Genomic DNA, 23397 nt, shown 5'->3' on the forward strand with positions numbered 1-23397 from the left:
GTTAACATGCATCAGCGCAGAAGTTCAGCAGATGTCCAAGACGCCCTCTGCTCAACACATTTTCTGCTGGGTACATATCTGCATGTTACAAACATGTCACAAAAGACTAAAAAAAGCAGCCCATACTGACAAATAAATGTAAGAAAAGAGGATTACCTCACAGACACTCTTCTGAAACTGCAGAGCTTTACAATTCTCTGGATTTGGAATATCAGGGTAGAAGGTTTCTTTGATCCTTTAAATAAAGATGATTAAGTGCATTTAACAATTAGGATTATCAGACCACAAGTAAGTTAGCAAACCCCTGGGCTTATTTTGACATTTCACAGGACGCTTCAGTGAACATCTGAGACCGCGAAGCCGCATCAAAGGTGCGCTTGCTCACAAAGCTCCTGACTGAAAACTACAAGCAGTACTTCTGTTTCTAGAACTACAGTATCTTACGGATCTTATGAAAGTGGAAAAGCAAAGGATTCAAACGGTGATGGTGCTCTCAGGTCAAAAGTACAACACAGGCACCGCTTGTCTGACTCAATGGCCACAGTGCGAGTGGGATCATGCACCGTCTGGTTGTTGGGGAGCGTATCTGCACGAGGCAGTTCCCCACGGCTCCTAACAAGGTCTGCACTCTGGGGGGAAAAGGCTACCAAAAATGAAACGCAAACAAAAACGAGATTGGCTCGGAGCTGTGTCATATGTAGACCTGTTAAAAAGTTCGGCATTTGACATTCCCGCAGAAAAAAACAAAACAAAACTTTATTAATCTAAAATGCCCTAGCTTCTAAATATCTTTTGTATTCAAATCGTTTTTATTTTTTTTATAATTTTTTTTTAAGATTTTATTTATTTAGTTGACAAAGATCACAAGTAGGCAGAGAAGCAGGCAGAGAGAGAAAAGGAAGCAGGCTCCCTGCTGAGCAGAGAGCCGGATGCAGGGCTCGATCCCAGGACCCTGAGATCATGACCTGAGCCGAAGGCAGAGGCGTAACCCACTGAGCCACCTAGGTGCCCCAAGGATGGCATTTTTAATACCAGTGAGGGCCGTCTATGCATGAACACAGCCATCTGTCCCAAGCCCCGCCCAGGACGCCTCCTGCCAGCTGACCCTGAGTCCCCGCTCACCACCTCACCTCCTCTCCCCTCCCCTCCTGCCTCTCTAGCTTCACTCAGACACCCAGTTCTTCTCACTGCCTCCTGATGACCAAGCTCTTTCCGGTTTCTGGGCCCTCACAGGATTATTCTCTCCTCCCGGCACACTCTTTCTCTTCTTCTTACCCTGTGGGACTCTGCTCAGATGGAACTCCCCTTGGGAAGTCGTGGCTGACCACCTCCAGTGACATGGTTGCCCCGTTATTCCCCTCATGGTACCCTGTGACCTTCCCAGTACACACGTACTTTATAAGCACGTGTTTACTGGATGATTATGGGTTTGAGGTCCCCCTTTCCCCACTGAGCTCTAAGTCTGTAAGGATCACGCTTATTTAGTTCCCCACTGTTATCACTCTTCATGTGGGAGGAGGCATTCATATTTGCCAAATATATGAGTAAATGACAGTATATTCTAAATAGGTCACCAGGACAAGTGTGATCTAATCATTAATCCCGCACACAGCTATTGCCGTATCTACACCTATACGTATTTTTAGTGCATCTATTACTTTAAATCATTAGTAAATACAGTTAAGAGGAGGTTTACCTTTTATATTATTACTTTAAAAACCTTTCAGTAATTCTTGTTTAATATTAAATCCAATATTAATTAGGACTAAACCAACATTTTTTACCAACCAGTTTCAACCAAGTACTTATTTCTTAACACATGAACTGAATTATCACACCCTTCAGAAACAACAGCAAGCAGAAACGCAGGTACCATTACCATTCTCGTTTCCGATAGCAAAGGATACTCGTGACCACTCCCACGATGACAGCCACGGCCACTGGGATGAGAATGGCGATTATTAACCCCACAGCTGAAAAAAGAATATTGGATATATTCAAATCACCACTTTAAGCAGGATGTATAGAAGACATTCATATTATAAGATACTTAAGTTGATAGATTAAAGAAAAAAAATCCTACCTGATCCAGAGACACCAAAAAATTATTAAAATACAACCTTCAAGCATTTTTGTAATTTTTACACTAATACGTAAATTCCTTAGAACAGGACCGAGTGCCACTGACACGTGAGGCTGGATCCTTCTTCCCTGTGGGACTACCGTGCGCACTACAGGGAGCTTAGCAGCACCCCTGGGTTTCTACCCACTAGATCCCAATATAGCACCCCACAGCTCTGAGATCCAATCCTGTCACCAGATGCCACCAAGTATCCCCCAGGAGGCAAAATGGCCCCCAGCTGAGAACCATGTCCTCATGGTGCTTTATTTAAGTGTGTGTGAACTCTAACTCCAGGCTGGAGAAGATGCCACCTTCCAACTCTAAGCTCTTCGCTGCAGACAGTCAAGCCCATCTTCCCTACTCTCCATCTCAAACTGGTGAATGCTGGGGTTTACAGTTTTTTAAAGGGTACTTCTTTAGCTCTTCCCTGGGTATGTTAAAAATCACATTTGGAATAGGGCAAAAAGGCGTTAAAGTGGGGGACACCTGGGTGGCTCAGTCAGCTGAGGGTCCAACTCTTGATTTCAACTCAGGTTATGATCTCGGGGATGTGAGATCAAGCCCTGCATGGGGCTCCCAGCTCAGTGGGGAGTCTGCCAGAGAGTCTTTCTCCCCCTCTCCCCCTGCACCTCCCCTACTTGCACACACGTGTGCGTTCTCTCAAATAAATATAATCTTTAAAAAATATGTTAAAGTGGGTCAGCTTTATATAGATTTAACATGAATTTAGAACTCCAGATTTGAGATGTATCCTTCATACATTAATTTCTTAAGTACTCTTAGGAAAAGAGCTTCAAATAACTGACAAGAATAAATATGAAGTCGTCCTGTGGCCTTTGAACACTGCTGGCTACGCATGATAAACAAGCAACAATACATGCAATTTTAAAAAAGGGGGTTCCTCCATGAACAAAACTTGCCGAAAACTTATGCATTTAGGTACGGAAAGCACCTCAACAGCAATAATTAACTTACAATTTTCCTTCGTCACCACGAACATGCTCTTCTCTGGGCCCATGCCACCATCTGTGTAGGCTCGCAGGACCAGATGGTAACTTGTTTTACCCTGAAGATCAGCAATTCTCAGTGTCTTCTGGGATAGGTCAGTAATGTTCTTAATCTTAATGTCTGACCGACCTATTTTCAAAGGGAAGATTATTATTACTGGTCTCTACACCATTTTTTAAACACCTAGCTACTCATACCTGTTCGACCCACACCTCTGTCTCGAGTGAGTGGTTGCCGACTGCCCTTGAGGCCAGTCAGTGCCTGTGGAGTCAGCCAGAACCCAGTTCAAGTTCTCCCTCTGCCGTTAGCAGCCATGTGGTCCAGACCCGGTATTGAAACTACCCCAAACGTGAGTTTCTCTAATTCATGAAACAACGATCACGACCTACCTCCCAGGGCTGTGAGAAGTTGTCATACATTCTCTAGAATAATCCTGGCATATGGCAGGTAATCAATAGAAGTCCCTCCTCTTCCTCAGAGCAGGAAAGTATACCTCCACCTGCTGGGGCAGGGTTGCTGTGCCTGGGGCCACCCCACCGAGTGGTGCCAGAGCCCCCTCGCTACCATGCTCGCTCCCGCCTGCGAAGAGGCAGCACACTGAGCTGTCGCGTGAGCCGCTAGCCAGGAAGCCTTGAATACTCACAGGATCATTTCAGAAGAAGGATGAAGAACTGCTTCAACTATTGTTTTAAAGTTTTAATCAAAGTAATGGACAACTAGTTTGAAAAACTGTACAAGACTAAATGGTAACAACAAAACGCAGTAGTTTTCTGCTCACACCTTCCCTGCCAAACCACGTCACCTGTTTCTTTGGATATTTACTTCTGTATTTTGAAATAAAATCACGCTGGCGGCATTTTAAGACTTGTAGACATTACATACCCATGTCCTACAAAGAAGGTGAAGCTTGGGTGTTCTCAGCACTCTGTCTCCCTCACGTCCCACATCATTCACACATACCACGATGTTTGGGAAATTCACCATTTACATTACTGCGATCGTGTAAGTATGGATTCTTGCTAGACAAACTGCTTGGTCTGCTCATGTTTCCCTTACTTTTCTGTTGTTTTAATGTTTTTTCCTCATTTGCTTAATGTACCCATTCCTAATTCCTCCCACACCCTCCTGTGACTATTCAATGCAATTTTCCACATGGCCCAATGCAACAAAATCCCAGAGCCATGACTGGCTGCCCCACCCCTGCTTACGCCCCCCTCCCCACATCCCCCCCACCCGGGACCCCCTTCCCAGTGTATCTGCTCCAGACCCAGGCCTTCCCAGCTCCCACTGTCCTGAACCACCTTGTCCCACTTGCTTCCTCAGGCTGACCCACTGTTCTAGAACCACTGTCTGAGAAGGGGACATGGGGAAGAAGTATTTGCAGCTCTACGGGTCTGAAGATGCCTTCCCTCTGCTCTCACACTGGCTGCCGCTGACAGAGTACAGACTTCAAGGTTGAAAAAAATTTGCACTCAGTTATCTTGGAGACCCAGCTGTGCTATCTTCCAGCATCTGCTGTGCTGCTGAGAAATCCGAGGCCACTTTCATTCCTGAGGCCTCGCACCTGAGCCAGTCTTTTCTGTTCCTAGGACTTGTATCAGGTGCTTGGGAAATTCATGACAGCCTACCCTGGTGTAGATTTCTTTTTTGGTGTAGATTTTTTTCTACCTATCTTACTGTGTACTTACTGAGTGCTTTTATCTGGGAAATGTTCTTCTGCTCTTTGGTCATTTCCTTCTATTGCGGCCCCCTCCATACCTCCCCCCCGCCCCCCAGAACTCCTATAAAGCATGACAGCACAGGTCTCCGCGTGCTCCAACTTCCTCATCGTTTTACTCCAAGTTTTCTCCTCTGCATTTGTCTAACTTAGGGAAGAATTTCTCTATCTCCCATGTAATTTCACTACTATTTAATTCTTTAAAATTTTGATTACATTTGTAATTTTGATGAGTTCTTACCTATCTTCTGACCATTCTTTTTTAATAACACCAGGTCCTTTCAATAAATACAGGGAGGGTATCTCAACTATGCAAGGATAGTTTTGTTCTTTGTTATAAAATTCTGTTTCCCTACTCTGAATCTGTTTTCTCTAATTTCTTCTGGTTTCTGTTAGAAACCAGAAGAAATGTTAGACTCTTTCTCAACCATCTGGTTATCCCTGGCTGCTAGTCACAGTTAGAGCGAGCCCCTGGAAGGTCACTGTGAATGGGTGGAGCTTACTGGTTGGTGGGCTTCACTTATCACTGGTGGGGAATGACCAGGTCAATTTCTGGCCTTTCACTGGGACAGCCCCCCAATACCAGCACCTTTTGTGTCTTGCCCCAGGAACCATTTCCTTTTTCCAAAGAAAGATCCTCTTATCTTGTCCAGGGAAATAGACCTTAGCTGAAGATGTCCTATTAGCTTCCTATTAGGGGAAGGAGGAACAAAAAAGGTCACACTGTTCACTAGGGTCCCTCTCTCTGGAGGTTCTCTGGCTATTTCTCCAAAGAATAAAGCCCTCATCTTCGGGCAGGGGAACGGGCACTCATGTTAGCTGAATGAAGTTGGTGTACAACTTTGGGGGTTCTCACTGCTTACAAACTTTCAGTGAGTCCTCACTGTTCAGCTCCTATCCATCCTAACCACCTGCCTCCAATCCCGACCCATAGGATGAATCAAATTATTTCTCACTGAAGCCTGAACGTCCACCTGGATTTCACCATCCTTCATCCTCCAGGTGATCTGTCCTACTCCCATCAGCCCAAAAATGTCCAAATTTGGTGTACTCTTGCCTGTCTCTGTTTGTTTGGCTTTATGCTTTTCTTTTCCTCTTCAACTTCAGTGACCAATCCTCCATGTCTAAATGGAGTCTAGGTGCTAGAATTTTAATTGGTACAGTGTAAAATTTCTGAACATTTGAGAAAAATTTCACCAGACTTTAGGTATTTGTAGAACTTTGTATGTGGGGTTTTTCTCATTCACAGGCAACTGCGAAGGTTCTGGAAACACAGACCTTAGTGGTGAGGAGGCGGTGCACAGCTAGCACAGCTGCTCTGGGAAGTGCCTTAGCTGATGCCCAGGCAGCACCGCCATGCAGCACTGCTGTTCTCGACTTGTCGGACGGGCATTAAATAATTAAAGTGGTTTTCTTCTGAGGAGAGGTCATTAAGGGAAATGAGAGCTCTCAAACTGAAAAGATGATAGCCTTGTGTTATGTGGCTATGAAGAGGAAACATCTGACTCCCAACAGAAATATAATTTAGGGAGGAGCCAGAAGTCTGCATAAACATTTCTGTATTTATACATTTGAAAATCCTCTATGGACTCTGGACATCCGCTTACCAACTGTCAAGGACTGACTGAACCTTTAAAGATCTAATGGATGCTCTTGTCCCCAGTCAAGTCAATTAAGCTTGCCAGCTCACCAAGGCCACTACTAACTGTGCGGACGGCTCTCTGTCAGGTAACAGCAGAGGCTCTGGAGCCCTTCTCTGGGTTCCTGAACTTTTCTCCTCCATTATTAGAATTACAGAAAGACTTTTTAAAAAAAATTTTAAATAACCTAGGTAAGATGCTATGTTTGTTATGCATGATACAAGATTGCTAAGAGATGATCTCTGTCCTACGGGGCTTATAATCACAGTCTGCAGAATAATTTAAATGAAAAATGGTACAAGTCATTTATCACATACTAAAATCCTGAAATTCTCATATTTATCCATTTTCCTTTATCTCCTTGTCAGTTTTGGAAACCAGAATTACTCAGCAGCACTTCTTTCTCTTTCCTTGGCTTTTAATTTATTTTTTTATTTTTTGTGGTTAAAGAGAACTTCTAGGAAATATTCCCGCTGTAGTTAAGTGACTTACCGGATTCCAAACCCCTTATTTTAGATGTGTCTCTCTCTCCTTTTTCAAAGTAAAATAAATATCCTCTTAAAAAGCCTCTGAGCTCTTCCACGGGAATATCTTCCCATTTTACTAGTATCGAATCTGCAGATGTGTCCTCAACAGTGAAATTTGGCGCAACAATTGGAGCTATAAAGAGAAAAACGTCCGCAGCTAGAGGAGAGTTGACGGACACAGAGGAAGACCGCAACATTTGATGACATTTCTATCCTCAAGAGTAACTGAATCTGAAATTAGAACTTTATTGTCTACGAAGTCCCACTTTCAGAGGTACTAGCACAAGCACTGCTCCCGTGAAGCTCATGCACTACTGACTGGAGACACAAGGGGGTTTCTCACAGCACACACCCGCAGCAGAGGGAGAGGGGGCCCCCTCGGCAAAATCCGGGAGCAGCTATGCAAACAGAACTGTGTCCCCGCTCTGTACAGTCTTGAAGTTAATGGTTTTATTAAACGTGTTTAAGTGCAAATTTTAAGTCTCTCTGACATCAAAATTCAGATTTCATTTCTCAATGACAACAGTAAAACTGTGAAATATAAACATTAACGAAATGAAGATTAAGTAATCACAATTTTCAATTTATCATACAAATTATTCTTCCTTCCTTAAACATCTCAAATCGTTTTTAGAATTCAATCTTGCAATCGCTATTTATTTCTAATTTCTCACGTTACCTTGGACTCTAAGAAAACTTACCCATTTAACTTACCCAGTTCTTCTATATATCCAATTATAGAACGCAGTAACTGATATCCTTCATTTCTGCACCCATACAGAAAAAAATTGTATCTTACACCAGGTCGAAACTGATCTACAGGATGGAGACAATTAACTTTCGTTAAGCACATATTACTATGAACATCTATTTTAGAAATATCAAACCTATATATAATCACTTATTCTGAAATTTCCAAAGCTAATTTTAAATAGCTATTTTCTTATCATTAAAAAAATCCATTTTTTCCAAAACTGATAAATATTCAGAGTGAAAAATGACTAAAGAAAAATTAAACAAATTCACTTCTGCTGTAACGAACAGTGTAACATACCATGACCTTGAAGGGAGAAAACAGTGAACAGGGCTTTCATTCTGTTTCTTTAAGACCAAGCAACGAGGACTTCTTCCCAAATCTGGGCCGGGTCAGTTTACTAGCCAATTCCAGGTCCAAGTCAAGCCTCTGGAAAGCCCTTCCTGCTCTAGCCAGTGTGATCTCTCTCTCCCCTTGCCTCTGAAAAGCAGAAACTAACATTTCCACTCTACCTTGCTGCTTCAAGTATGCCGGCCCATAGAGTCTGTTTTTCTATGCAGCATCACTATTTAGTGCCCTTGAGTTAACATCACAAAACGCGCAAGAGAAGCATCTTAACTTCAAAAAGCCCCCTTTAAAATACCTGACACAATGCAACATGTGAAATGTTGGGAACAAAGAGGCAGACACTGTGTGGGCCATAGCCTAGAAGGGTGGTAGAATGGTGGGGAGACAGAGAGATGAACGGGGGTAACCAAGACACCACGTGCTAGACTACAGGGACCTATCACAGGCTGGGGCACCTTTACCGTGCCACCGAATGAGTCTAAGAGTACCACGAAAAGCCACCAAGAGGTGACATCTGAAACAGGGTCTTAAAAGGTAATTAGGAGCTCAGCAGTGGTGGTCTAGGAAGAAGATCCCACCTGGGGGAAAACGGCAGCATGTGGGGTTGCACTGCGCTCGTGGAGAGCAACTCTTCTGGTGTGGTCAGAGCACCAGTTCTCTAACTATGCACCCAGGGAACACCAGTGCTTCTACAAGCTCCAGAGTGAGATGGCCAACCTCTATGATCGTTTTGTAACTTTTTTCTTTGGCATCAGGCATGCCTGAGGTTAGTTTAATCTTCATGTAAGTTAGTAAACTGTATCTAGTGTTACGATGATAAGTATGTCAAGATTCGTAGGGTTCTGCTACCTTAAAAAGAAAAAGGGCCCGAGTGGGGATTATGGCTTTAGTTCTGTGTTTTGAGGTGGTAAAACAGACAGCTGAAGAGAGATGATTAGGTTGGGAAAAGGACAGGAAGTGCCTCCTGTGGCCTCCTGTGGCCACGGTGCTGTCCCAGCAGCAGTAAATGCGAGAGACCATTCCTGGCCTCCCAAGGCACTGAACGTTCTGCTTTGAATTTGAATCCTGGAGCTACCACAAGCTGGTTCTGTCAACTTGGGCGGTCTGAGCCTTTCTCAACCACTGTGGGGCCTTCGCTCACCTGCTGTAATCGGGAGCTTCTCCCTCTCACCCTACAGGTCTCAGCTTCAACTTCTGTCTCCAGATGCTCTAAGACGACCCCTCCCACACCACCGAGCCTGCCCCAGTCCACCCTCGTTATTCTCAAAGCCCAGGTGCGGAGGTGGAAGAGGGACGAGAATCTACGATGTACATTAGGCTGGCGTAAGGCTTAGGCAGCCCCAGGCGGGGACGGTGCGAGGGCAGGTGCGGAAGAGGAGGGTGGAGAGTGCCAGGCACTCTGAGAAGGGAGGCAGGCGCTAAGGAAGGATAAAGGGAACCATCGAGCACGTCAAGTACAACTGGCAAATACTCTTAACCAGCCCGGAGTCATCTAGCTGACGGGACTCATCTTCGCCAGCTGATGGTGAAAAAGTGGGCGGCACCGGCTCCTCAGCCTACTCTCCTGGGCTTCCCCTCAACGTGAGAAGAACCGGGACAGGGGATGACCTCGAGGAGCATCACCACCGAGGCCACAGGATCCACAATCCCCAAGGGCAGGGGCACGAAACACTCACAGCTACTCAGAATGAACAATGGTGGTGGAAAGAGGGCTGTAACGTCCAACGGCAAGGCTGGCTTCGCCTGCTCCTGTTGTTCTCCTCATGGCTGACCTGTGGGCTGGTTGCGTGCCTTACAGGGCTCCCCAGCTTGTCAACGGTCAGGCGCCGGGAACCGTCCCCTCCCCGCCCCATACACCCTGTGCCCCCGGCCACACGGGTGCCCCCCATCCTCCATCAGTGGTCTCTGTTCTTGGCTCTGCCCAGAAACCTGCGCTTGGACACATGAAGGCAAAGGTCGAGGGGTGAGACCACACGGCTTAGGGCTCCATGGTTTTCTTTCTTCAGGAGCATTCCTCCATGCTGTTATGGCTTTGACGCCATCTGCGGTGCTACTTAACATTCCACTTTACAGATACACTGTAACTGACTCATTCTCTTATTTGGGTTTTCAAGTTTTGTGATTACAAGTAACACTATGGTGAACCTTCCTAGATGGAATCCTGTGCTGCCCTCTGATTATTTCTTAGAATAAACTCCTAGACAAATAATTACTAAATTAAAAGATAGGAACCCTTTCCCATGCATACTGCTACAAAGCACTTTCCAGAAAGGTCAAACCAATTCACACCCATTCCTATGGTAAGGTGTAAACGACCACTCATCACACGCAGTCACCCCATGTACTGCTCTCTTAGAAATATTTTTAACAACTTTCATGGAGAGGCGTGAGTTCATCTTACCAGATTCTATTACAGTTTCAGTGCTGTTTGAAGGGACTTTTTTCCAGTCCATAAGGCAGGGTTCAGACCGAGATGAGTTACACCATTTAATAACATAGTCACAAGTCATATTGGGATCGTAATTCCAAGTGAGGAGAATTCCATTTCCCATTCCGACAGCCTGCTCTACTTTGAGGTCATCTTCAACAAGAAAGAAGTGCATGTTACTTGTATTAAAAACAGTAATATAAGGTATATCTCATGAAAATGGGCAAGAGTTAGAAAAACTACTTCACTGGACAGAAATTTTTGAAAGAGCGCTCAAACTACCTAAACCTGTAGCAAAGTTTAGAAGACTTACTCCGCTGCTTTTGTTGTAAAAAGCTAATTGCCTGTGCGTACAGATAGATTCGGAAGCTGGAAAGTCATGAAAGCGCACCTGGGACAGGTGGGCACGCAGCAGGCCAGGGTGTGAAGGCCGGCCAGGGCAGATGGGTGGGAGGACGGGGCTGAGGGCATGCAGACAACGGGGGGTGGTGGCAGTGTTTGGAGGGGAGGGCAGATGTGAGCTCTGTGAGCAGACGGGGGTGACTATGCCTGCGGCCCCCGCCCTGGGGCCAGACCTATATACCAGGAGCACGAGAATCTGTGGTGAACAAGCGGACCAACCCTTCTCTTCCTCTCAAGCCTCTGGGTGGGCTGAAGGGGCTTGTGGAGACGGGCTGAGGAATGGGGAATCAGCTAATACGCAGAGGGATCAAAGGCCATGGGACGGAATGGCCGCTATGGGACGGAACGGCCAGCTTGCTCACAGGGAGGGAACCACACACACACACACACACACACACACACACACACACACACACGGGACAGAGGGCTGAGGTGCAGAGGTTGGAGGGACCGGGGCTGTGCTGAGATTCTGCCTCCCCATCCTGTCAGATCTCGGCCTACAGATGATGGGGGGGCGGCTAGGCTGGGGGTGAGGACTGGGTAGCTTAGGCCCAAAGGGAGAGGGTATTTTCCACAGTTAATAGCAGGAAATTCTTTTTTTTTTTTTTTTAAGATTTTATTTATTTATTTGCAGAGATCACACGTAGGCAGAGAGGCAGGCAGAGAGAGAGGCGGAAGCAGGCTCCCTGCTGAGCAGAGAGCCCAATTCGGGGCTTGATCCCAGGACCCTGGGATCGTGACCTGAGCTGAAGGCAGAGCCTTTAACCCACTGAGCCACCCAGGTGCCCCAATAGCAGAAAATTCTTTAACTGATTTTTATTCAAGGGTCCAGTAAAAAGACACAGAAAGGGTTTTTGGAAAAAAAAAAAATGGTATTCATAAAGCAATTCCTACCTGACACAACACAACAATTCGGCTTAGAATTCAGAAGACCCTGGACACAGGAGTGTTTGGGCTCAATGTGATTAAACCCCACACTATGAACCTGCTCCGGGGCCACAGGGCCTCCGACGCAGGAAATCCTCAAGGAAGGGTGATTTTTTCTGAGGCTTCCGTAACTGTCTAGGAGCTGATGCTATACCATTGTTAGTTCAGAAGTTACCACCTTCTGAAGGACACATGGAAAAGGCAGGAAAGCAATCTGTGAATTAAAAGACAACGCAGCTATTGCCTATCATTGTAAAGCAGTGAAATGTAGAATCTAAACCAGAAGGCTATCTTCTTAAGGATGTTCATACCTCTCTTCTCCTCTTTTTTTTTCTTTCTGCTGTCACAGCACTGCCTGAGGACCTCTCCCCTCTCGTGTGTGCTGAGATCTGGGCTCTGTGTTCCATGTGTCTGAAAGGAACGGTGCTTCCCCCTGTCCTTCCTCCCCTATGGTCCACTGAACAAAGCCAAGCAGCAGCTAAGTGCAAGGATTAAGAAAGTGCCTCGGTCAAGAGTTGAAAAGATACTTGGAGGAACCTAACTGGACCAACCAACTTTTCTTCCTTTAGGAGTGGCTGGTCACAGACCAGCGCCCCCATATTGGGGCAGGACAGCAAAGGGAGATGGGAGCAGGGAATGACCTGAAGAGGAATGAACTGAGAAAAGAGGCAGAAGTGGCTATGGGTTAAGTATTATGGATTACTGGTAATCCGTAACATTTAAAGAAAGGCACTCAGTTAATTTTAAAATTGTTCTAGAGTGACTTTTTAAAGTGTATACTGAAGATCTAATTTAGACTTTAATTTTTTTTTTAAGATTTTATTTGATAAGAGTGACGCCAAGAAAGCAAACACAAGCAGGGGGAGTGGGAGAGGGACAAGCAAGCTTCCCATTGAACAGAAGCCCGATGTGGGACTTGATCCTAGGACCCTGGGATCACAACCTGAGCCCAAGGCAGATGCTCAACGATTGTACCACCTAGGTGCGCCTAAGAAGAATTTTTTTATCAGTAAAGGATTCCTATTAATAAAGAAATGTCTTATCAACAAAGCTGCTATTAAAAGTAAGTATTTTTTTCTTCCCTGGCAGTTTGTGGAACAGCGCAGCTGATACAGCAACAGCTCCCATGGTCTTGGAAAGATACCTGAAAATGGTCTTAAATAAACGTCTAAAACATTTCTTATTGAGAGTAAAGTCCACCACCATAACTCTCCAATGTTAAGCCCTAATGTGACTGGGTAACACTAATTATTTTATCCACCAGCACCGAGGTCTGGAGTCACCACGAGTGACTAATGGCTGCTGTCTCTTCAAGAATTCTGCACAGGAACGGGCTAAATCCTCCTTATGGATCAGCAGCAGCCGGGGATATGAGAAGAGAGCTGACCTTGTAAGAGCAGGCGAACACCCTTTAAAATGTTTCGCTGTAATTTCTGGTTCTTAGATTCTGCATTATCTTAGGTACTCACCGTTTGGAATTTCCATGCTAGCTATTTTAGAAGGTGGCGATGAGCCAACAGAATTTTTTGCCACCACACTGATGATGTAGTCGTTTTTATCAAGTTGTAGTTCTGCCTTGTGTTGAGGATCAGGAATCTCAGAAAGGGACTGTGTCTCCTCATCAAGCAAACAGGATACATTATAGGAAAGTATTTTCCCATTTGCTTCATTAATGGGTAAAGGCTGAGAGAAACAGAAAAATAAATTGTCAAGAAACCTCCAACACCAGCCATGTGGTGAGGCAAGACCATCAGGTGTAAACCAGACACCACGTCAATCACGACAAGGCAACATCAGAATCACGGAAGCTGTGAATGGTGTCAAACACAGATTCAGAAGGCACCTCGGCCAGGACAGATCAGGGGAGTGATGCTGAGGAAAAAAATATACTCACTGTAAGCAGTTTAAAAGCACACAGCAATTTAAAAATTAAGTTAATACAAACCAGTTTTTAGCCTCACATTTTTCAGAAGCAAACAAAAAAGTAACAAGAATGACTGCTCTACCAAACGAAACATAAAATATTACGGCACTGGGGCGCCTGGCAGGGTCAACCAATGGGGCATGTGACTCTTGATCTCACGGTCATGAGTTTGAGCCCCACACTGGTGGAGAATACTTAAATAAATAAAACTTTAAAAAAACAGCATCATAGTTTTTAAAAAAAATATTTATTATTTTCTCAAAATAGTACATGCCCATTACCAGAAAATTTGGAAATGATACAAAAGTTAAAAAAAACCTGTAAAATGTTCCCATATTCCCATCTCTTAAACACTCTTATATTTTTGCATTTTCTTCAAGTTGTTTTCTAAGATGTAGATATTTTTTAATTAAAATTGTTTTAATCACGATTTTATCTTTTTTTCATCTTTCTATAATATAGCTGTCTATAATATATACACTTGAATGGCTTTATATTTTATGTAGTATTTTTACCAGTTATTTGAATATTCCATAAATAAATGAAATTTAAGTTGTTTCTAACTTATTACTAAAATTATACTTTGGTGTACCTTTTCATACCACTTTTTTCTTTCATAGTTAGTTAGGATTAATTCTTTAATGTGGATCTCCAAAGTAGACTTATTAAACTGCTTTTCCAAACTATTCCTCCAATTTATACGACAACAAACAGGACACTCTGATCCAGACTGACCTCGATATTAATACTCTGTTGAAAACAGTGCTCCAAACAGGGACTCTCTGATGGCCTGTCCTATTGGGCCCTTTATCAGTCTAAGGCTCATGGGCCTTCTTTGACGCTACTGATGGCTCGCTCCTTCACAGAACCCACCCTGGGTTTCTGCTTTACCAGTTTCTGCTGGTCTTCCTGTCCTCTAACCTTCCCACTCTCTTCTGCGGGCTCCTCCTCCTCTGCCGCTCCGTTATACGCTATCACCTACGGGTCCCTCCTTGGCCTCTTTCCTCCCGGCATGGTCTCCCTGAGTGATTCCACGTACATGCTACTCAAAGCTATGTCTTTAGCTCTGACTACCCTCCTGAACTCCAGAGCCTCACATTAAACCACTACCTATTAGACTTTACTTTGATACCCCGGTGGCACCTATTTTTAGAATGTGTTTTTAAAAAGTCAACCCCAACCAACTTAATTTTCCACCCAAATACACTCCTCCTTGGCAAATGGCAGAACCATCAACCTAGTCTCTGAAGTTACAATCACTTCAGTATTTTTAACTGTTGGTTAGGCATTCATCTAGCTTGAAGCACGTCCCAGACTTTCTCTACACTGAAGTAATGGTCCTGCAACACCAGGCCAATGAGTGGAGTGGGTACAGTAGGCTCCTGTTCCATCACCTAATTCCAAAGACCCATGTGATATATTGTCTTTGGCTAGAGGACGCATCAGCTATTACACCATGAAGAACAGACCCTACACTTGATCTTAGCCGAAAGGCTGAGAAGCGACACACTGAGGTGGTGTGGAACTGTAACTACGTCGTCATGAAATCTGACAGACAACTCTGAGTGCAGTGGATTCTCTAATCAAGGGTCAGAGGGGTACGTGGTCATACGCAGACAATCACAAAGCAACAGGACTTACAGTGAATCTGCACACAGACTTAACTTTCCTCAAAGCTGGGCTGACCTCAAATTTTCGTAAAAATAATGTTTTACTTTCAGTAACAAAATTCACTATTGAAAGGAATCCAATTACGGCTGCTCTTGTAACATCTGACTCGAAAACAACCGTTTGTTTTTGACGTTTGCAAATCAGATAAAGAATATAATGCTACAACGTCTGCCCCAGTAGAGGAACACCAGAGAAAACACAATACAATTTATAGTGTATCTAAAAATTTTACAAAACCATGAAAGTCTTTTTAAGTGGCATACAGTAATACAATTAAGGGAAAACAAATTACATATGAGATATGTAAGAAGTTTCCTATTCAGTGAAGAAAAAAATGTCAAGAGAACTGAGATTCTAACTTGTAGCTTCTGGCTGTGTTTCTGGCTCAGGTGAGAGAGAGGAATTCATGAAATCCTCAGTTCCTTTGTAGGCCTCATGAAATCAAACTAAAGAACGCTGCAATCTGTCAGAGAAGATCCCCGCCAAACTGACCGCGGTGCATACGGGGTGATGAACACTGTGGGGGGCTGGCAGGAGCTAGTTAAGATTCACAGCAGGACTGCGAACAGCCAGTCTCAGAAACCCGGGCTCCTCGATCACCCAAGTAACACACATAAGCTAAGTAACTCAGCACAGTAGTGTTGTTTAAATTCTCAGGGGAAAATCAGGTATTTACCTTCCAGTAGATTATCAAATTTTTTCCATCGGAACTCCACTCTCTCCACGTATCTGGTCCCTTTGAAGGAACTAGGAAAGAGATTTAAAAGTTAGCAGCTGAAGGCGTGGACTACATGTCAGTTGGTAACAGCAGTAATTGAAACAGTGGCACTTGCGATTTTTTTTCCTAGGTTTTTGGAATTCTCCATAAAAATGTGAAGCGGCCCAGTGGCTTCCCCTCAGAAATGAAATAAGGGAAAAGCTGAGTGCTCAAGGCCTGCAAAACGGGAGGCCCCTTACAAAGGATTAAAATCACCCCTCAGGCCCTGAGGGGTGCGACTCCGTCTCACATCCTCCTACCTCCCCTCACTCAAGTGGTGAGGACTCTCCCTGAGCACAGGCTTCTTGGTGCTCCTCAAATGTGCTGAGGACACCTGCCTCAGGCTTCCGGTGCTTTCTGTGACCCCTCTCCCCGCACAGAGAAACTCTCCTCCCCTGATCACCTCACCTCCTCCGTATCTCAACTCTGGTGTTACTCTCCTACTTGAAGTCTTTTCTAGCTACCCTATTTAAAAAACTGCAACCCCTCTACCCCTGTCACCTTCTTTCCTTAGTCCCCTTTCTAGGCTTTATTTTTCTCTGTGGCACTACCCAACATACTATTTTTTTAAAACTGATTTCTAATCCTCTACCCTAATAAACTCCATGGGCAGAGACTGTTTTATTCAGTGCTATATCCTTGGTGACTACAACAGCTCCTGACACACTGTGGGTGCTCTTTTTTTTTTTTTTTAAAGATTTATTTGAGAGAGAGCAAGCAAGGATGCATGTGAATGGGGTGGGGGGAAGAGAATCCTGAAGCAGACTCCCTGCTGAGTGCAGAGCCCGACATGGGGCTCAACCCATGACCCATGAGATCATGACCTGAGCTAAAGCCAACAGTGAGCCCCTCGACCGACTGAGCCACCCAGGTGCCCCTCAGTAAGTATCTGTTTAGTGAATTCGTGCTATCATCTCAGTGAGGTATAGATAAAATGTTTTCTTGTGGCAACAACAGTGCATCAACTGAACGCAAAAGATCCTGTAGTAGCCAGTCTCCAAATGATCAGTGATACTGGTCACAGCTCCTGGTATGCCCACCTGCGTGTGGTCCTCTCCCACACTGTCACAGCACTGGCCTGGGTGACCAACAGAGTGTGACAGATATGATGGTAGGTCCCTTCTAAGGCCCGGTCATAAGAGGCATTGCGGAGGCTGCCATGTTCTCCCTCTACTCACTAAGTCTAGAGCAGCTAGCTGCCATGTTGTGAGGATACTCGGCAGCACCACGGAGAGACCTAATGGTGAGCAACAGCCTCGGCGTGAGCCATCCTGAAAGCAGATTCTCTAGCCCTGGGCAAGCCTGCAGCCTCCATCCATGTCCACGCTGTGGCCTCATGAGAGACCGTAAGCCAGAGCCACTCAGCTAAGCCGCTTCTCAATTTCTGACCTATACTCATTGTGAGATAATGTATGTTTACTGTTTTAAGTCACTGAATTTTAGGGTAATTTGTCAGGTAGCAATGGGTAACTAAATACACTCCCCTTTCTGGCCTCATGCACAGCGTTCAGTTTTGATGATCCAGATAGTTGTTTTACATCTATCACAAAGCTTTTCTCATCTCTCTAACCTTCCTTCATGTGGAGAGGCAAAAATCTGGATTAACATCCATCGTTTTTTGTCTTACTGTGCATTAATTTTTTGGAAAAAGTTTTTTTCAAAGATTCATTTATCTGAGAGAGAGAGAGAGAGAGAAACACACACACAAGCTGGGGGAGGGGCAAGGAGAGGAAGAGAGAGAAAATTCTCAAGCAGACTCCCTGCTGAATGTGGAGCCTGACGTGAGGCTTGATCCCAGGACCCCGAGATCATGACCTGAGCTGAAATCAAGAGTCAGAGGTTTAACCAACTAAGCCACCCAAGCGCCCCGGAAGAAGTTTTATATTCCCTATATTATCTAGTGCAAATAAAGCATTTGCTATCTTTTGTTGAATGACTCCTAAAAAAATTATACCTATTCATAAGTTTTTTGTTTTTGACTTTTAAAGCTGACATCTGACTATTCAAGGATAAAATCTCATTTCATCTTTGGAAATTACCATACTCAGAAAACCAGTTACTTAATTTTGTACTTATTTTGGCCTCTGTGTACTACAGAAAATGAAGTTCAAGACCTCTGGCCCCATCCATTTCTCAGGCCAAGGTCACAAATAAAAATTCCAACAAATTCTCTTTGTTAATATCTAAATAGATTATTAAAATTATAGGGAAGGAGGACAGAGTGTCAGAAAAATCACCCATAATCTTACCACAGTCTCGAGTCTGTTTCCTCTACATCATCTTAGGACAGCTGCAAACATCCTGCAGATAGGCCTAGTCTTTCCACACAGCACAGCCAGCAGCTGTTGTATTATCACAAACCTTAGAGCCACCACTTAAGATGTCTGGATGATCTTTTACTAGCAGACATTACACAATTCCGCAATTCAAGTGCTATCCTTTTACTCACTTTAGTGACATTTTCTTTAAAAATAAGTTGTAAAATTCAAGACCCACAGTAATAATCAGCTATAAATCATTTAGTGAACTTACTGGCTTCTGTGGTTAAGTATTTTTTTTCATTGCTCCATTTGCTCCATTTCCAGAAAGTTTCAGTAGAACAGCGAATCCGGAAAGTATATATGGTATACGGATTTAACTTGTCCACAGCTACAAGATAACTTGAATTTTCTACTCCTTTGATTGTGACATTCCGCTATTAAAGCAAATCAGTAAGTATATGTATGTACATGGAACATCATGTAAGAATTCTCATATATACACACACACATACACATTTTAATAAGAAAGCCCACCCAAATTTGTATCATAAATAGACTAAATGTCCACAGGAGTTTACCTTTATAAAACTAAAGACCGTTCAACCACCAAAATATTTTAATTTTTACATAAATACAAAACCCATGAAATTATGCTCTATAGTAACAATAAACAGTATTTATGTGTCATTTTAATTCAAATATGGATCTAAGTAATAATGATAAGATAAATTATGCAGAGAGGATGATATGCTCTTGCTCACTGGTCAATGGCTAATGGTAATACAACAGGCCTTAGTACACTTTAGTAATCTAAGATGACCTTGAGGATTAAATATATAAGCTGTATTTGTAAGCTTCTTTGAGGCAGGCATCATTTTATGCATTTTTTAATAGGGTACTCAGAACCTCTAGTATGGTGCTAAACATGTAGAATATATTCTTCAACAAACTCTTATTTAAATTATATAAAATTAAAGTGAAACAATTTAAACAAATCTGAGGATCCACATGTCTCAGAAAATCCTCTGAGCTCCCAATTACGAATTACAAAGCAAGTTTTCTGGGTTATATTCTGCCATTTGACTGATTTTCTAGCAATCATCAGTAAATTTCCAAATGAGTATTTTCATTCAGTATCTTTCATTTTGGACTTAGCACAAATTACAAGATGGTGCAGTACAAAAGTCAAGCTAAGTATCTGCAATGTATTAAAAAGTCATGTTCTGACTTGTAACGACCACCTTCTGACTTAGAACTTGTTCCTATTGCTGCACTTGGCAATTTTAAAAATCACATCTCCTCTCCGGTGCTTATCAGCCCATTAACTGATGTGAAAGGTTATAGCAACAACTATCCATTCATTTACAAATCTGCTGAGCACCAGCCATGTGCCAGGGACTATACTAGACCTGGAAACATTGTGGGAAGTCAAAGTCAAACTCATGTTCTATGACACCCAGTATTACAATTGTTTCAAGTGCTACATATAATGCTGTCATTACACTGATATATATAGTGTCTTACTTCTTACTAAATCTCTGTAATAATCCATGTGAGAGCTTCTGCATATCAATTTCCTTAATTCATTCTGAAAACTATTTTAGCCAAAGTAACATTCAAGGAAGTTTATAGGAAAATCTTACTCACCAATTCTTGGACTGAGTTAGTTTTGTTAATTTCAATTTGACATAAAAGTTTAATCTTTGCAAAGTTGCCTGGTAAATGCCAAGAAAGTGTAACAGCTGTTGAATTAATATCCTTCACTTTGATTGAAGTAGGAATACGAGGACAGACTGTAAGTATAATTTGTAAAGATTACTTAAAAAGTTACTTTCTAATAGGACAAATGACAATTAAAAACAAAACAAAACAAAACAAACCACTAAGAAACGAGAGGAGTCATTGGTACCGATCAACATTCCACTCAAGCCGTGGCATACACAAACCTCACTTTTACTGCTGGAATTGTGCCTACTCTGTTTCCGGACCAACCACACTCACGGTTCCTAGACTGGCATCAGGAATACTAAAAGGTAGTAAGATCATAATCTCTACCTTTAAGGAATGCCAAATTCATTTGGAGAGTAACCAAAAGAGAGAGAGAGAATGAATAAGAGTATATACGCTAAGTTGGAAATGCGTGGTACTAGTGGCCACAGGCACTGAGATGCAAGTGTGGTCGGGAAAGTCTGAGAGAGAAGATGGGACTTAAGGTGAGCTCTGAAGGAAGAATCTGACTAAAATTTTTCAAAATTTTCAAAATTTTTCAAAACAGATGCGGAAGAGCACTTCTGATTGGGGTCTTGGCAAGAATGGGATGACAGTGAGACAAACTGCACATGATGCCGGTGATGGCACAGAGGCCAACGTGAGTGGCAAGGAGTACTGTGACAGTAAGGCGGAAAGGCGGGGGGCAAATACACATGAACACTAGCCCTCAAATGTACCAAACATAGATCTTCTGAGCTTAGGGAAAACCAGGAAAGAACAAAAGTGAGGAGAAGGAATAACCAATAGAAGTTACTTACATTTACGAGTAGGGCAACGAGCTCAGCTACTGGGCACTTGCCAGTCTCTATCATAATGTGTTTGGTTGGAGCCCTTCTCCACTGACTGTGAGTCTGTGAGGGAGGCCAGGCCTCCACACCAGCACTCCTTGGACCACAGAGCCCGCTACGGCACCGATGTAGTGGGATGCCCACAGGAATGAATGCTAAGAAGATGGACCATATTTTATTTCTATCTTGAGCTAGGTATTAATAGGGCTAGTAAAAATTCCAGAATCATCAGCAATAAAAAGGAACCACTCACTCACTGATGTACACAGCACCTTAGATGGAGCTCAAGGACATTACTCTTAGTAAAAAATGCCAATCTCCAAAAGTTAGGTACTGGATGATTCCATTTAAACAACATTTCAAAATGACAAAACACAGAGATGAGGAACAGAGGAGATGTTGCCTGGGGACAGGGCTGCAGAAGCATGGTGTGTGTGTGGGGGGGATGGGTAGCGGGGAGGTGTGGGGAGGTTTGCCAATGGGGCAGGAAGAGAGAGTGTCTCTGTGGAGACAGAACAGCTCTGTATCTTGACTATGCTGGTGGTTCCATGAATCTCTAGACAGATTCAACTGCACAGACACGTCCATGCACACACACCTCTCAATGCACACAGAACCTCATTAGAACTGAGCAAGGTCAGCAGTCCAGTTCACCAGTCTGGTTTACCGTACTGTACCCATGTCGACTGCTCACTTGAAAACTGTACTACAGTTAGTAAGACATCACAAATGGGGAAAGCTGGGGGAGATGTCACAGGGCTTTATTATTTTTGCAACCACTCGTGAGTCTATAGTTATTTTAAAATAGAAAGATTTTAAAAAATAAAAATCTTTTAAGAACTGGACACAAAATTTTTCAACAATCAAAAACTATTAAAGCCACTTAGAGTTTCTATGTAAATGAGCAATTCAAATTTGTATCTGAAATCAACAAAATTTTACATTTTAAGGATTTTAAAATAAAAACTTATTTATAACTCTAAAGAAAATTATAAAAAGTAAGCCCTAAAAGAACTTTAATTTCAAAATATTTTATCCCTTCTAAAATTGTTTTTAAGACGCTGGTTTATGCAGCAGCTTACCTTTTTCAGTTATGTTAACTAAAACAGTTGATTCTGATCGACCCAGAGGATTGCGAGCATTCAAAGTAAAATTATATATTTCTTGATTTGGATGCATTTGAAAGAATAACTGATAGCTTTCATTTGTTGGCGCTTCAACTCTTTTAAATCTAACATATTTCCCCGAAAAACTGAATTAAGAGAAGAAGAAGAAATATTAAAATCATTTCAAAATGGCAAGAGAGATAAATACTTCAGGAAAAAATAAATGGGTAAATTTCTAATAATTAATCTTTTTTAAAAGTTTGTATTTCTAATTCCAGATGCACTACATACTTGGCTAGGAAAATGTGTCTGATTCAGAAAATAGACGAAAATCACCAGCCAGAAGCCTACTATCTAAAACAGTCTCTGTTCGTATTTGAGGGTTCTTCTAGGATTTTTAAAAAAGGCACATGAATCTAGTCTGTGTGCATATCATTTGCAGTATTAATGGTATATCCAATTTTATACAGCGTACTGAGTTTTTATTTTACTCATAACAGAAATGAGATACCACATTTCCCTGTGTCATTTAATACCCTCCAGGGTACTCCCTGCCGTCTGACATCTTTCCCTGGTGAGTTTTACCTTTCAAATAAAGTGTAACTCGTATTGCGTGGGCCCACCAATGCGGTTGGTCTTCCTGGATTCCAAGTACAGACAATCTCTTTTAAATCAGAGGTCTCACAATTCAGTTTTTGAGGAGTATCAGGTGGATCTAACAGGAAAAAAATGCAGTTACTTAGTGGTTACATACATTTTCCCTGAAAACAAGTTTCATAAATGTTAATTACATTTTGTACAATTTCCTCTGGAAATGAAATAACGTATTTACATTTGACCTTCTGAACAATGCAGCACTGCCATGCTTTCTGTAGCATGTTTTTCTGGAGTCCATATTATGTCAGAAATGATGGACTAAAATGTACTGCTTAATGACAACTAGCTCATTTGGAAACGCCCCAAGAGCAACCTGAACACATTCTTTCCCCCTCAAATCCCACCAAATCTCTCAAAAGAAGTTGTAGCCAACAAATCAAAAAAATCTACAGGGTGAAAGTAGTATTATCTATCATGTCTATACCGTGATTTGAAAAGAAGTACCAATTCAAATCACAGGTCAGCACAAGCCACATTCCAAGTTTCAGAGTTCTTAAATGAGTTACAATGACTATTATCTGCAAAGCATCTCTTGGTAAAATTCTGCATCTTCCTCATGTTCAAAGTGACTACAGCTCTTTTGTTTTTGT

The 23397-nt window shown here is 42.9% G+C and overlaps 1 protein-coding gene and 1 non-coding gene across 3 annotated transcripts in view; both read right to left on the reverse strand.

The window, feature by feature from the left end:
• Positions 1-23397, reverse strand: part of LIFR (LIF receptor subunit alpha) — a 76576-nt gene that overhangs the window by 7373 nt on the left and 45806 nt on the right. For both annotated transcript variants that reach the window (XM_047729083.1, XM_047729082.1), the window contains exons 8-19: positions 22736-22865; positions 22127-22296; positions 20134-20279; positions 18758-18920; positions 16145-16215; positions 13343-13556; positions 10518-10697; positions 7729-7830; positions 6980-7147; positions 3098-3259; positions 1880-1973; positions 157-235 (exon numbers count right to left, since the gene is read on the reverse strand). In XM_047729083.1, the coding sequence (XP_047585039.1) occupies positions 157-235; positions 1880-1973; positions 3098-3259; positions 6980-7147; positions 7729-7830; positions 10518-10697; positions 13343-13556; positions 16145-16215; positions 18758-18920; positions 20134-20279; positions 22127-22296; positions 22736-22865 (1679 nt within the window). The remainder of the gene's footprint in view (positions 1-156; positions 236-1879; positions 1974-3097; positions 3260-6979; positions 7148-7728; positions 7831-10517; positions 10698-13342; positions 13557-16144; positions 16216-18757; positions 18921-20133; positions 20280-22126; positions 22297-22735; positions 22866-23397) is intronic.
• On the reverse strand, positions 15114-15303 carry LOC125101488 (U2 spliceosomal RNA). Its single transcript, XR_007127884.1, has one exon. It is a non-coding gene; the product is annotated as a U2 spliceosomal RNA (small nuclear RNA).

Source organism: Lutra lutra, chromosome 5, assembly GCF_902655055.1.
Source record: "Lutra lutra chromosome 5, mLutLut1.2, whole genome shotgun sequence".
NCBI classification, from domain to species: domain Eukaryota; kingdom Metazoa; phylum Chordata; class Mammalia; order Carnivora; family Mustelidae; genus Lutra; species Lutra lutra.